We start from the raw sequence: 13,423 nt of genomic DNA, 5'->3' as shown, positions 1-13,423 counted from the left end.
ATAATCAGCATAGCTATAGCTGGGCACGACATTTGCCACTTATAATCAGCATAGCTATAGCTGGGCACGACATTTGCCACTTATAATCAGCATAGCTATATAGCTGGGCACGACATTTGCCACTTATAATCAGCATAGCTATAGCTGGGCACGACATTTGCCACTTATAATCAGCATAGCTATAGCTGGGCACGACATTTGCCACTTATAATCAGCATAGCTATAGCTGGGCACGGCATTTGAGAAAAGTTGCGAGCGAGAGTACGTTAGCCCGTACTCACTGGGACGGCGCGGCTTGAGCGAAGCAAGGGGGTCGGTCGATTCTAGTGCGTTAATGTGTGTCTCCTGTGCGCGTTGCAGTGTAGAATTCAGGTAAGTTTTGACCGAGTTCTTGTTTACCGTGTTTTTTTTTAATATTATTTCTTTCACTTCCCCTCGTTCTCTTTTTTCTGTCAGTCTGTCTGTCTTCCTTTGTTTGTTTGTTTGGGTTTTTTTTTCTTTCTTTCTTTCTTGTTTTCTTTCTTTTTTTCTTTTTATCTGTCTGTCCTTCCTTCTTTCTTTCTCTCTTATTTTCCTTCTTGCTTTCGTTCTTTCCGTCTGTCTGTCTTTCTTTCGCTCTCTCTCTGTCAGTGGTGTTCCCAAGCATCAGCCTATGGTCATTTACGCATACACTTTTTTGTGTTTTATCTGAAGCAATGTTCTGACCCGTGGCTAGTCGAATATGTCAGATAGTTTTGACACACTAGATTTCTTTTAATTGCCACAACAGTTGTTGTTTTTGGCGGCGAGGAAATATTGACCGATATAAATTTAGAATCCAGGTCGTTTTCTGTATCTGTGAACAACACTGCTTTCTTTCTTTCTTTCTCTCTTTCTCTCTCTCTTGCTTTCTGTATGTCTGTCTGTCTTTTTTTCTTTTTATGATTTTTTAAAACAACTTAAAAAAAAATATTTCTTTTTGTTTCGGGTTTGTTTGGTGTGTTTAATTGTTTGTTCATTCGTTTGCCATTTTTGCTCGGGTTTTTCGAGATCCGGAAATAAACCTCTGTTTGTATGGGTTGTGAAAGACAAAATATATTCTTGTTTGCATCGAGACAAACTTTCCTATCTGACAGTAAAGGCCTGTCACTAGCGAGCGGTGTATCTGAAAGAAGTGAACAAGGAGCACGTGTAGAGAGTTTGCCTCAATAAAAGCAAGAGTATATTCACTCTTCCACAGGTCATACCAAGCCGACAGAGTTATGTCAGTAGTACATGTACTTCTATTGAGCTACAGGACTGCCGGACTCGGACATGCATCCTCCTTCCCTCTTCCCCTTTGCCCCCCCTCCCCCCTCCCCTCCTCACCGCGCCTCCCTTATATTTTTGGTTTAGGCTGTCGAATTTAAGTGTTTCGACGGGGATTGATTCTTTTATCCAACAGAAAATCCTTACCAAATGTGACCCGGCTCACTTGATTGTCGGCACGAGAAGTAATTTGTATCTTGGAAGTTTTCTTCTCTGGAAATTAACTTGTTCCCTAGCTTGCTTCTGTGTGCGCATTTGCAATACACATTTCCGTGTCTTCCCTTCTTTTTCAGTCTCTCAAACCATCTCAAAGGATGCACAGAATCCATGCTCCCAGAGGAGTTTTGGGCTACGGACAATTTGCCCATCGTTGTCTGTTTGAGGTTACACCCATTCGTGGAAAAAGTACCCCGACAAAATCGACACAAAAACAGACCGCAACAGGTGGAACTTCAACTTTTCTGTCGGACAGGCTTGCTTGGACAGATGCATTCAAAACAGCCAATGAGTGGAGCCCATATGACCGCTTAACCAATCCTCACCGCATGATCCACAATGCAGCCAATCAAAACCAGCCACCGGTTCACCATTCAGCCGCTCAGGATTTTTTGCAGCAAAATTCGACCAATCAAAATGTCGTCTACCAACAATCGGGCTACGGATCAGTTGCAGCTACGGAAACATTTATGGAAGAACCGCACCCTGTTGTTGAGAGAAAGCGTGCCAATTTCGATGTTTCTTTTGACGACTTCAAGACGGCTTTCAGCAAAAAGTCAAACTGGGAGCTGATCAGGGCACTCTCCGTGCTGCGGGTGTGTTCGTTCGAAGTCGTGGCTGACCATTCTTTGAAGGTAACTGGACTCTTGGAGTATGGGCTTAAATGTATTTCTTTGCACTTGAGCGCGCACGTGTGTGTGTGTGTGTGTGTGTGTGTGTGTGTGTGTGTGTGTGTGTAGGTGTGTGTGTGTCTGTGTGTCTGTGTGTGTGTGTCTGTGAGTGTGTCTGTCTGTCTGTCTCTCTGTCTGTGTCAGTCTCTCTGTCTGTATATCGGGTCAACTTTATGTGCAGACCCGGAGACGGAAGCCATGTCCCACCCCCGTGTCATCACAATGGCACGTAAAAGACCTTGGTCATTCTGCCATAAGTGCAGGTGGCTGAATACACCTAAACACGCAGACACCTGGGTAGCGCGACTCCGTTGCTGCTAGCTTTCCACTGGGAGGAAGCGACCCGAATTTCCCAGCGATGGGACAATAAAGTAATGAAAAAATGAAAATATCTGCCTGTGTCGTCTGCCTGTTTGTGTCTGTCTGTTTGTCTGCCTGTTTGTGTCTGTCTGTTTGTCTGCCTGTTTGTGTCTGTTTGTCTGCCTGTTTTCCCTGTTCTTGTCTTTCTCGTTGTATCCTATTTTTCTAGTAAAGCAATCATTCACCTTCTCCCCTTACCCCTCAAACCACTATCAACTACTTCCTACGCTTTCTTTTCAACGTGACGTCACAGTTGATGTCGACGTCACAGCGGGTGCTGCGGAAGACTGCGTCAGACTGGCTGATGAAGAAGACAGTGTACGGCCAGTTCGTTGCCGGGGAAACGACGGCCGAGATCAAAGAAGCGGTGAGCAGACTTCAAGAGGTCAACGTTGGTCCGCTTCTTGCTGCCCCCATGGAGGATGACATTCACACCCACCACCCGTGAGTCGAGAGAGAAATTCAAGTTTTACGCCCTCACGGTAAAGCCATTAGGGGCATGTTCCCGGGTGTTAACCCGACTTTAGATGAGATACACAAGTGTATGCGTGTTTAAGTGGCATCAGCCATCTCCACTTATGGCAGAATGACCGAGGTCTGTTACGTGCCACTGTGGTGACACGGGGGTGGGAGATGGATACCGTCTCTGGGTCTGCACATGAGGTTGACCTGTGTCCGTCCCGGCCCGGATTCGAACCAGCGACCTTTCGATCACAAGTCCAGTGCTCTACCACCTGAGTTACCCGGGCCCCCCACCCGTGAGTCTTTGGGGGTGGGTGGGTAGGACGATTTGCTCTGAAGAAGAGGCACTCCTCACACACTACTTTCTTTCGCACTAGGGTAAATCTAACCTTGTTAGACAATTCTCTGTCTCTATATCTCTCCCATTCACTATCTCTCTTTTTTGCTAACTCTGCGGGTCACTTTCTATTTTCCTCAATTTCTCTCTTTGTTTAAAAAAAAAAAATTTATGTCTCTCTGTGTCTCAGTCTGTCTCTGTCTCTCTTTTTTTGTCGCTCTCTTTTCCTGTTTCTCTCTTTGCCTATCTCTGTCGCTACCCCTCCCCCTCCCTCCCCCTCCCTCCCCCTTTTTCACCTTACTAAGGTAAATTTGGGTTCTTTTTAAGTTATTGACACTTTACCTCATCTGACTTCTCACTAATATGTTCCCTATTGAAAATAAAAGGCTTTTAAATTCATGCTAAGGAAGCACAACAAAACACAAAAACACATATAAAAAAAACTCTTCTTTTTTTTCAAGGGAGGCTGACAAGAAGTTCGACGCAAATTTAAACACAATTTTAAACGGCATGCGACTGGCGAGAGAACTCGACCCACTGTATCCTATGACACAACTGAAGATGACAGCTCTCATGCCGGGGGATCTATGCGTAAGTTAACCGATTTGCGGCATATTTCACTGACTCACGCACACACACACACTGGTAGACAAGCAGACTGAAAAAACAAACACACTCTGATGCCGGTGTAACACGAAATTTGTACTCCACGAAAAATTTACTCCGGAGTAAAAATTTCGCACGAAATTCTTACTCCGAGTACACATTTCGTACGAGAAAAGAACTCCCCAAGACACGAAAAAATTACTCCCTCCACGACATTTTTACTCCCCATTTTTTTCACTTCTAGTAAAAATCTCGAACGCGAAAATGGGATGCGGGCGAAAGGATAATGCCAATATGTGATTTCGCGCAAACGAATGTCGTGCCACCCTCCCTCCACCCCTTCCACCCCCAAGACTAACAGGGGACAAGGGAGTACAAATTTCGTACACCTGTCATGGGAAGTTAAATTGCTCGTACCAGGGTGAAGTAATTTCTTCGTTATTTATTCGTCAGGGGAGTAACATTTTTGTACGAAATGTTTACTCGGAACTCACCTGTCGTGGGGAGTAATTTTCTCGTGTAATGGGGGAGTAGTTTTTTCGTAAAGGGAGTAACATTTTCGTACGAAATTTGGAACTCCGGGGTAAAAATCTCGTGGGAGTAATTTTCTCGTGTTACACCAGGAGATCTATGTGTAAATTAACCGATATGCGGCATATTTCACTGACACACACACACACACACACACACACACACACACACACACACACACACACACACACACACACACACACACACACTGGTAGACAAGTAGACCGAAAAAACAAACACACTCTGATGCCGGGGAATCTATGTGTAAGTTAACCGATATGCGGCATATTTCACTGACACACAGACAATGGCAGACAGGCAGACTGAAAAACAAGCAGACTAAACTTGACACACTGTGTGTCAGTGTGAAAGGATGTAAGTGTTAGTGTGTTTGCAGCCAAAAAATAAAAATATGTTTATGGTGCATTTCTTTATTTTACATTGAGTTTCAATTTTTGGGGTTTTAATCAGTGACAAAATCTGCTGCCTGAAACTGGTAATGATCATCCTCAGAATGCACCAGATTGCACCATTTCGCATCTTTTTTTTCAAAATTTTCCGGGGGGGCATGCCCCCGGACCCCCCTAGCAAGCTAGGCGCTTCGCGCCGTCGGCTCGGCGCTTCGCGCCTTCACACCCATATCTTCACAATATACTTTTGGAAACCCCCCCCCCCCCCCCATAAAATGAACTGATCCGCCCCTGGTTTGTGTGTGTGTGTGTTTGCGCGTGTGTGTGCGTGCGTTCATGTGTGTGTGTGGGTGTGGGGTGTGTGTGTGTGTGTGTGTGTGTGTTCATGTGTGTGTGTGTGTTTGTGTGTGCGTTCATGTGTGTGTGTGTGTGTGCGCGCGCGCGTTAATGTGTGTGTGTGTGTGTCAGTGTGTGTGTGTGTGTGTGTGTGTGTGTGTGTGTGAGTGTGTGTGTGTTTGTGTGTGTGTGTGTATGTTCATCGGTGCGTGCGTGTGTTTTGGGTCTGTTTTTGTTTGTGTACATGCTCTCGTAACTGCGTATCTACTTGTACATATCATATCTGTATTTGTGTATGCATGCGTGCGTGTCATTGTGCCTGATTGTATAACAATTAAGTTTCTCTACGTCTCATCTCGTTTTCGTAAACACATCTTTACTCCAGCAAAATGACCTTGAGCGTTGGAGTACATTGCAGCAAAAAGTAAGGTATAACATTAACTTGACATACTCCCTCATGCATACCGTACGTGTTACATGAGCTAATACCTCTCTCTAAATTCGGTCGTGAAAGCCAGGAACATCCTGTTATAACCGGTTCTATAACCAGTGCAAAGTATTGTTGAAAGGTGAACGGACACCGGTGTGAATATAAACCTGGCTACTTATGATTAGGCAAAAAAAAAATTGTCTGTTTAGGGTAACCCGACCGACCCTATCGATTTGGCGCCGACCCAAAAACTTTTTTTTGATTTCAAAAAAAAAAAAGAAAAAAAAAGAGGTAAAAATGCTAAAAAGAGACATTTGGCGTTTCTTTCTCTCCCTTTCTCTCTGTTTTATTTATACGTTAGTTTTGAAACATGTATTCATCAAATATAAGAAGTGAATGTTCAGCCAACATAGCATTTACAAAAAAAAATAAAAAAAAAAAAAAAAAAAACCTACCTACCTACCGACCCTACTTTTTTTGGTCATGTTACCCTAAACAGACAATTTTTTTTTTGGCCTTACAAGTGCACAACACCGGCTGGTGCGTATAGGATGTTGTTTACTGACCTCTTTTTTGTTCATAATTTGCTGAGAGACTCAAAACCGTGCTTTTTACATTTAGTCAAGTTTTGACTAAATGTTTTAACATAGACGGGGAATCGAGACGAGGGTGTGGTGTATGTATGAGTGTGTGTGTGTGTGTGTGTGTGTGTGTGTGTGTGTGTGTGTGTGTGTGTATAACGCGATTCTGAGAAACTACTGGACCGATCTTCATGAAACTTAACATGAAAGTTCCTGAGAATTATATCTCCAGATTTTTTTTCCAGTTTTTGGATAAATATCTTTGATGACGTCATATCCGGGTTTTTGTGAAAGTTGAGGCGGCACTGTTACGCTCTCATTTTTCAACCAATTTGGTTTAAATGTTGGGAAGTAATGTTCGACGAAGCCCGGACTTTGGTATTGCATTTCAGCTTGGAGGCTTAAACATTAATTAATGAGTTTGCTCATTAAAGTTGTCATTAAAATCGATTTTTCGCAAACAGATTTAAAATTGATTGCATCGTATTTTTCATCAAATTTTGAATCTAAAAATATAATTCATATGTCATGTTTACTCTTAAAATGTGATCACAATTAACGAAAATAGGTTAATTAGTACTTCGATTATTATTTAAGAAATCGATCCAAAAAAGATTTCATGTTATTCCTTATCATTTCCTGATTAAAAAAACATATAAATATAATATGTTGTATTAAAAACAATCTCAGAAAGTTTAAAAGAATACAGAAAAGTTCGCTTCCCTGTTGGTAAGCAGTACGCTATTTCGCTATTCTTGCGTGTCAGTTTCACTGTGTGTTGCACGGGAAAATTGAGCGACTTCCTTGCCGCTTGGATTGACGAAGCTGTTTTGTCTTGGTGAAAAAAAATGCAATGCGTTCAGTTTTATTCTGTGTGTTCGACAGATTGACTAAATGTTGTAATTTCGCCTTACGCGACTTGTTTTGTTTGAGAATGAGGAGAATGAGAAGATTCAAGTGCATAAGCGGGCGTGCACAAACATATATACACACACTCACACACACACACACACACACACGGCGCACGCACACACACACACACACACACACACACACACACACTCACACACGCAACACACACACGTGCGCGCGGAAGCACAAACACACACACACACACACACACACACACCACTGATGTACACACACACACACACATACACACCACCACCACCACTACCAACAACAAGAACAACAACAACTCCACCACCACAACCACCACCACTGGGAACATGTGTGACCCTTGAGGTGATTTAATACGGTAAAGTCCTTCTAACTTTTGGGGCTTCATATTATGGGTGTGATTTTGACCCTTACTCCATAAAGTGAGACTGCAAAGAAAAGATCATGCATGGCGAATTCTGGTAGACGGAGTAACTCAAGGTCGGAGTTCTCTCCCTTGCCACCCGCCCTTTTCAGCGCATAATCCTTGCCGCTTAAACAATTCTATTCACCATCCAAAACGACTATGTACCCCCCCCCCCACACACACACACACACACACACACACACACACACACTCTTATTATTCTCTTTATTTATATAGCGCCTTATCCAAAGTTCAAAGCGCTTTACAGAACTACCCAGTCTGTCCATGGGGTAAGATCATCTCTCCACTTGGACACACCCAAAATCAACTGCCTGGCTGCTTGCTGTGCAGGAAGGGAGTTTTTCTGGATGAGTTATTTTCACACAGACATAAGACATAAGACATACGATTTTATTTCAACAGTGTGCAGAACATAAGAAAATTGCTTGGCTTGAGTACATACAATAAGTCGCGTAAGGCGAAAATACTACATTTAGTCAAGCTGTGAAACTCACAGAATGAAACTGAATGCACTGCATTTTTTCACAATGACCGTAGTCCGCCGCTTGTGCAGAATGGAGTGAAACTGACGAGCCTGTTCAGCGCGGTAGTGGTTTCGCTGTGCTGCATAGCACGCTTTTCTGTGCCTCTCTTCGTTTTAACTTTCTGAGCGTGTTTTTAATCCAAACATATCATATCTATATGTTTTTGGAATCAGGAACAGACAAGGAATAAGATGAAATTGTTTTTAAATCGATTTCGGAAATTTTATTATGATCATAGTTTTTATATTTTTAATTTTGAGAGATTGTTTTTAATCTACATATAACATATGTATATGTTTTTGGAATCAGAAAATGATGTAGAATAAGATGAATGTAAATTTGGATCGTTTTATATTAAAAGCAAAATTATTATAATTTTTAGATTTTTAATGACCAAAGTCATAAATTAATTTTTAATCCACCAAGCTGAAATGCAATAGCAAAGTCCGGCCTTCGTCGAAGATTGCTTTACAAAAATTTCAATCAATTTGATTGAAAAATGAAGGTGTGACAGTGCCGCCTCCACTTTTACAAAAAGCCGGATATGACGTCATAAAAGACATTTATCGAAATAATGAAAAAACTTCTGGGGATATCATACCCAGGAACTCTCATGTAAAATGTAATAAAGATCGGTCCAGTAGTTTACTCTGAATCGCTCTACACACACACACAGACACACCACACACACACAGACACACACACACACACACACAAACACACACACACAAACACACAAACATACAGAGACAGACACACACAGCCACGACCCTTGTTTGGATGATTCCCCCTCTATGTTGAAACTCAAAACTTGACTAAAATTAATGTAAAAAGTGCTCACCGATTTACCACTATTGCCCTGATTTACCACTATTGCCCTGATTACCACTATTGCCCCTGATTTACCACTATTGCCCCTGATTTACCACTATTGTCCCTGATTTACCACTATTGCCCCTGATTTACCACTATTGTCCCTGATTTACCACTATTGCCCCTGATTTACCACTATTGCCCCTGATTTACCATTATTGCCCCTGATTAGTGTCTGTTTAAAAAATTAGTTCATCCCAAAAGTTCCCAATCCTTGGGTGTTGATATCTGTTATGGGATGGTTTGGTCTTATCTCTTGCAACACTCGTCCAGAATAGCGATTTTCCGGAAATAAATCTGTCAGGATTTTTAGCGGTCTGAAATACTAGGAGCCACTTAACCGCGGACAAGGTTTTCACAACATCCGGACCATGTTCCACGCTTCCGATCGGCTTTACGCCTGCGATCGGGACGAACAACTATAACTGACCAAGGGCGGATCTGGGGGGGGGGGGGGTTACACGGGTTACGTAACCCCCCCCCCACTCCCCCCCCCAAAAAAGAGGTAATTTATTGGCTCAGGATGCACCAGATAGCTCTATTTTGCTTCTTTGGATAAAAAAAAATGTCCGGGGGGGCATGCCCCTGGACCCCCCTATAGGCTTAGGCGCCTTCGGCGCCGTCAACTTGTATCTTCGCAGTCATTTTGTAACCCCCCCCCCCCCCCCTCCAAAGTGAATTGATCCGCCCTTGAACTCTGATACGTAAGCTATGCAGCATGCGCTAAATATGACACGATTTTCTTTCGAAAATATAAACTTCAGAGCCACGTGTGTTTTCCTAACCCCCCGCGGGGTAGGGTGAAGAATTTACCCGATGCTCCCCAGCATGTCGTAAGAGGCGACTAACGGATTCTGTTTCTCTTTTTACCCTTGTTAAGTGTTTCTTGTATAGAATATAGTCAATGTTTGTAAAGATTTTAGTCAAGCAGTATGTAAGAAATGTTAAGTCCTTTGTACTGGAAACTTGCATTCTCCCAGTAAGGTCATACATTGTACCACGTTGCAAGCCCCTGGAGCAAATTTTTGATTAGTGCTTTTGTGAACAAGAAACAATTGACAAGTGGCTCTATCCCATCTCCCCCTTTCCCCGTCGCGATATATAACCTTCGTGGTTGAAAACGACGTTAAACACCAAATAAAGAAAGAAAGAACAAGAAACAATTGACAAGTGGCTCTATCCCATCTCCCCCCTTTCCCCGTCGCGATATAACCTTCGTGGTTAAAAACGACGCACTGCCACGGCGTTAACGTCCTGCCTGCCCAAGCTTGCCACCAAGAAACTTCCCAAAAATCAGTAACTGTAAAGAAATCTGTCTAGCAAGCTTGAATTAAGTCCAATCACCACCAAATTTTGTGTACTAATTCAAAAATGGATGCCCAGTTCAGTCGTGCTATTTATAAGTTTGTCACGCGATTTATTTTAGCAAAGGGGGGTGAAAGGGGGGTGAAAGGGGGATAATTTGTGTTTTTTAACGTTTTTTTGTGTGTGTTTTATTTTCCACTGCTTTTTTTAAAAGTTATTTTTTAACAGAAAGTATTATAAATAATGTTATAACCAAACAAGGTGTAAAACCTATGAATTAGCTGAAATATTGTTAACATTGTACACAGAAATAAGGAGACAGTACAAAGAAAAAAACAAGCAAATCACGCATTCACTCACAGCATCCTGACTCAAATGAAACAAAACTGTAACACTCACCAAATGATGTCTAGGTAATCCATATTGAATATAAGTCACATTTTCACAACAAAGTACCAACTGTACACCTATGAACAATTCCAAAAGGATTTGAAGGCTCCAGCCATCCATTGTTATCAGTGCTGCCACGCCCCCATAGCTCCTGCACGATTCCGAGATACATGTTCGTCTAGCAGTATCACTCCCACCACGTGTAGTTTGCCGACTCGTACTAGCAACAACGGGACTGTTCTTCCTCAATATCACTGCTATTATCGCTTTCTTGAGGCTAAAACGACACGATGTATCATGATCTACAGGATCCTCAAGATCCAACATCCGGAGAATCTCCTCCCGTGACAAGGCTCGCCTTCGATTCATTTTTTTTGTTCGAAAACACCACGCAAATCTGCACTAATTTGATCAAGCCGGAAGAGAAAACCACGTGTATCAAGGGAAACAACTCAATTTACTGCAAGCTTCAAAAACCGGGAAGCAATGACGAGTCGTGTACCTTGTATGTCTAATACTAAAATAGTCACTTCCCGTCCGTGGGCGTTGCAGCGCTATTACTAATATAGTCACCTCCCGTCGCGAAAGTGTTAAACACCAAGTAAAGAAAGAAAGAGATTTCCTAAACTCACGTGACCTCAAGCCAAACCCGCTTGACCTCGATCAAATTACGTTGTAAGCGATGACTAAGTGCCAGCGATCATTTCTACAACGCATTGAGAACTCCGATGAAGTCGTGCACGCTGTTTTTCGAATGAAACGGGTATCATATTATGGCCGCGCTGCATTACATACACATCAGAGTTAGCTGTTCGTCGCGATTGCAGGCGTAAAGTCGTTTGGAACATGCTCAGGTTGTTGTAAAAAGCTTGTCCGAGGTAAAGGGACATGAGGTGTGTGTGTGTGTGTGTGTGCGTGTGTGTGTGTGTGTGTGTGTGTGTGTGTGTGTGTGTGTGTTTGTTCATGGGTGCGTGCGTGTGTTTTCAGACCGCTGAAAATCTTTGAAGAAGTAATTTTTGAAAATCGTCTATTGAGATGATGCGTTGAATTGTTTACACGGGATGGACTGTACCTTTAAGTTTTAAAGTAAAATAATCGTTTTAAAACATATATACTTGACAACGAATAAGTGATGGCCTCGTTAAAGGAAATGTGTGTGCGTGTGTGTGTGTGTGTGTGTGTGCATGTGTGTGTTTGTGTGTGTGTGTGTATGTGTTTGTGTGTGCGTGTGTATGTCTGTGTGTGTGTGTGGTTGTGTGTGTGTGTGCGTACGTGTGTGTATGGCTGTGTGTGTGTGTGTGTATGTGTTTGTGTGTGCGTGTGTATGTCTGTGTGTGTGTGTGGTTGTGTGTGTGTGCGTACGTGTGTGTATGGTGTGTGTGTGTGTGTGTGCGTACGTGTGTGTATGGTGTGTGTGTGTGTGTGTGTGTGTGTGTGAGTGTGTGTGTGTGTGTGTGCGCGTGTGCGTGCGTGCGTACGTGTGCGCGCATGTGTGTGTGCATGCGTGCGTGTGTGTGCATGCGTGCGTGTGTGTGTGTGTGTGTGTGTGTGTGTGTGTGTGTGTGTGTCGATATGTGCATTATTGTCATCGCCCTTCCAAGCCTTGTTTGCTTGCTCATGTTTTACTATTTGACTTGTAGCACTTCTCTGATTTTCACAAATCTTCATTTTGGTTTTTGTATGTAGGGGGAAGGAACGAAAGAAAAGCTTTTATTGAATAGTGAACATCCTAATGTAAACATGTATTGTTTCATCGATATTGCAGGCTTTGCTGAGCCTAAGGTGTCCTCGTCCATCGCAGTCCCCACACGTCGTAGAGGCAATGGCGGCTGCTTTGTGTGGCCAGCATCTCAGCATTGATGAGGTGAATCTTAAAGACTCCTTTCATCTCGTGTAAACCCTAGTATACGCCACCATAGATCCGTGTGGTTTCCTACCTGCGCGAAGCCATCCTTCCGCTTGTAATGGAAGGGCGCTGGCTCTGTGCGACGCTTACTTTTCGAGATAGGTGTGACTGACGAAGTACAGGACGTCACATTCCAAATAAGCACGACTATGTTGCAGGTGGAAGCCGCTGAGATTGCATTTCTTCGGGAGGTTTCCGCAAAAATAGATATTACACGATTTGCGCGAAACAATTGAGAAGCAGACGATCTTTGAGATCTCTGTTCGTCTCGTGATAACGTTATTTTGTATGATAACGATTCACTTGCAAACTAAAGTATACAATTTGGTGTGTCAGTGGTAAATGTAGATAGAAATGTGTAATACAGACAAAGCAAACAAATAAACGTGTTTTTCTCGTGAAAATGTTGCGTTGTGCGGGTGTTTGGGTGGCCACGTGATGTACACAAAGCAAAGTGCGGGACGGACTCTGCTCTGTGCTGTAACATTGGCAAGTTCAAAACACGAGAAAAACGATTTCGTTATGCGGTCAGCCACGGGGATGTATGTATTTTTCAAATGGTTGTAAAATAAGTCTTGTATTTATCACCGTACTCAGGCCCCGTTCTTTTATTCGTCACACCTAAAACCGTTATTTCTTGTGAGCGACGCAGCATTATTGGTTACACACAACTCGAGATCAGGGCTGGGCTTGGTGCCACCCAAACGGAAGAGAAGAAACCACGGGGTCTGATTCGTTGAAATCTCAACAAGTCTCAATTGCAACCAATCCAACACGGCGGCGGCTCCCACCGGCTAGTAACTTTCTCGTGCCCCTCGGCCAAAGACTCAACTTTAAATTACAGGGGTCCTTTGACCCCTCTGTGACAGGG

General features: G+C 43.1%; 1 protein-coding gene across 1 annotated transcript; it reads left to right on the top strand.

The window, feature by feature from the left end:
* The first annotated feature begins 223 nt into the window (after window positions 1-223).
* On the top strand, window positions 224-12,564 carry LOC138954203 (hydroxyproline dehydrogenase-like). Its single transcript, XM_070326103.1, has 5 exons — window positions 224-372; window positions 1,581-2,138; window positions 2,788-2,978; window positions 3,795-3,924; window positions 12,412-12,564. Exons 2-5 carry the CDS (start codon window positions 1,602-1,604, stop codon window positions 12,541-12,543), a joined length of 990 nt encoding a protein of 329 aa, XP_070182204.1. The 5' UTR covers window positions 224-372; window positions 1,581-1,601; the 3' UTR covers window positions 12,544-12,564.
* The last annotated feature ends 859 nt before the right edge of the window (window positions 12,565-13,423 follow it).

This window comes from Littorina saxatilis, unplaced genomic scaffold, assembly GCF_037325665.1.
Source record: "Littorina saxatilis isolate snail1 unplaced genomic scaffold, US_GU_Lsax_2.0 scaffold_1581, whole genome shotgun sequence".
Taxonomy (NCBI): domain Eukaryota; kingdom Metazoa; phylum Mollusca; class Gastropoda; order Littorinimorpha; family Littorinidae; genus Littorina; species Littorina saxatilis.
Note: the sequence above shows the minus strand (reverse complement) of the source record. Positions and strands in the feature narration are given on the sequence as shown.

Bases quoted from the DNA above. Each gene is read 5' to 3' on its own strand.
- LOC138954203 (XM_070326103.1), top strand. From the start codon at position 1,602: ATGCACAGAATCCATGCTCCCAGAGGAGTTTTGGGCTACGGACAATTT. The intron at 2,139-2,787 runs GTAACTGGACTC...GTGACGTCACAG, and splicing joins TGGCTGACCATTCTTTGAAG to TTGATGTCGACGTCACAGCG. The intron at 3,925-12,411 runs GTAAGTTAACCG...TCGATATTGCAG, and splicing joins TCATGCCGGGGGATCTATGC to GCTTTGCTGAGCCTAAGGTG.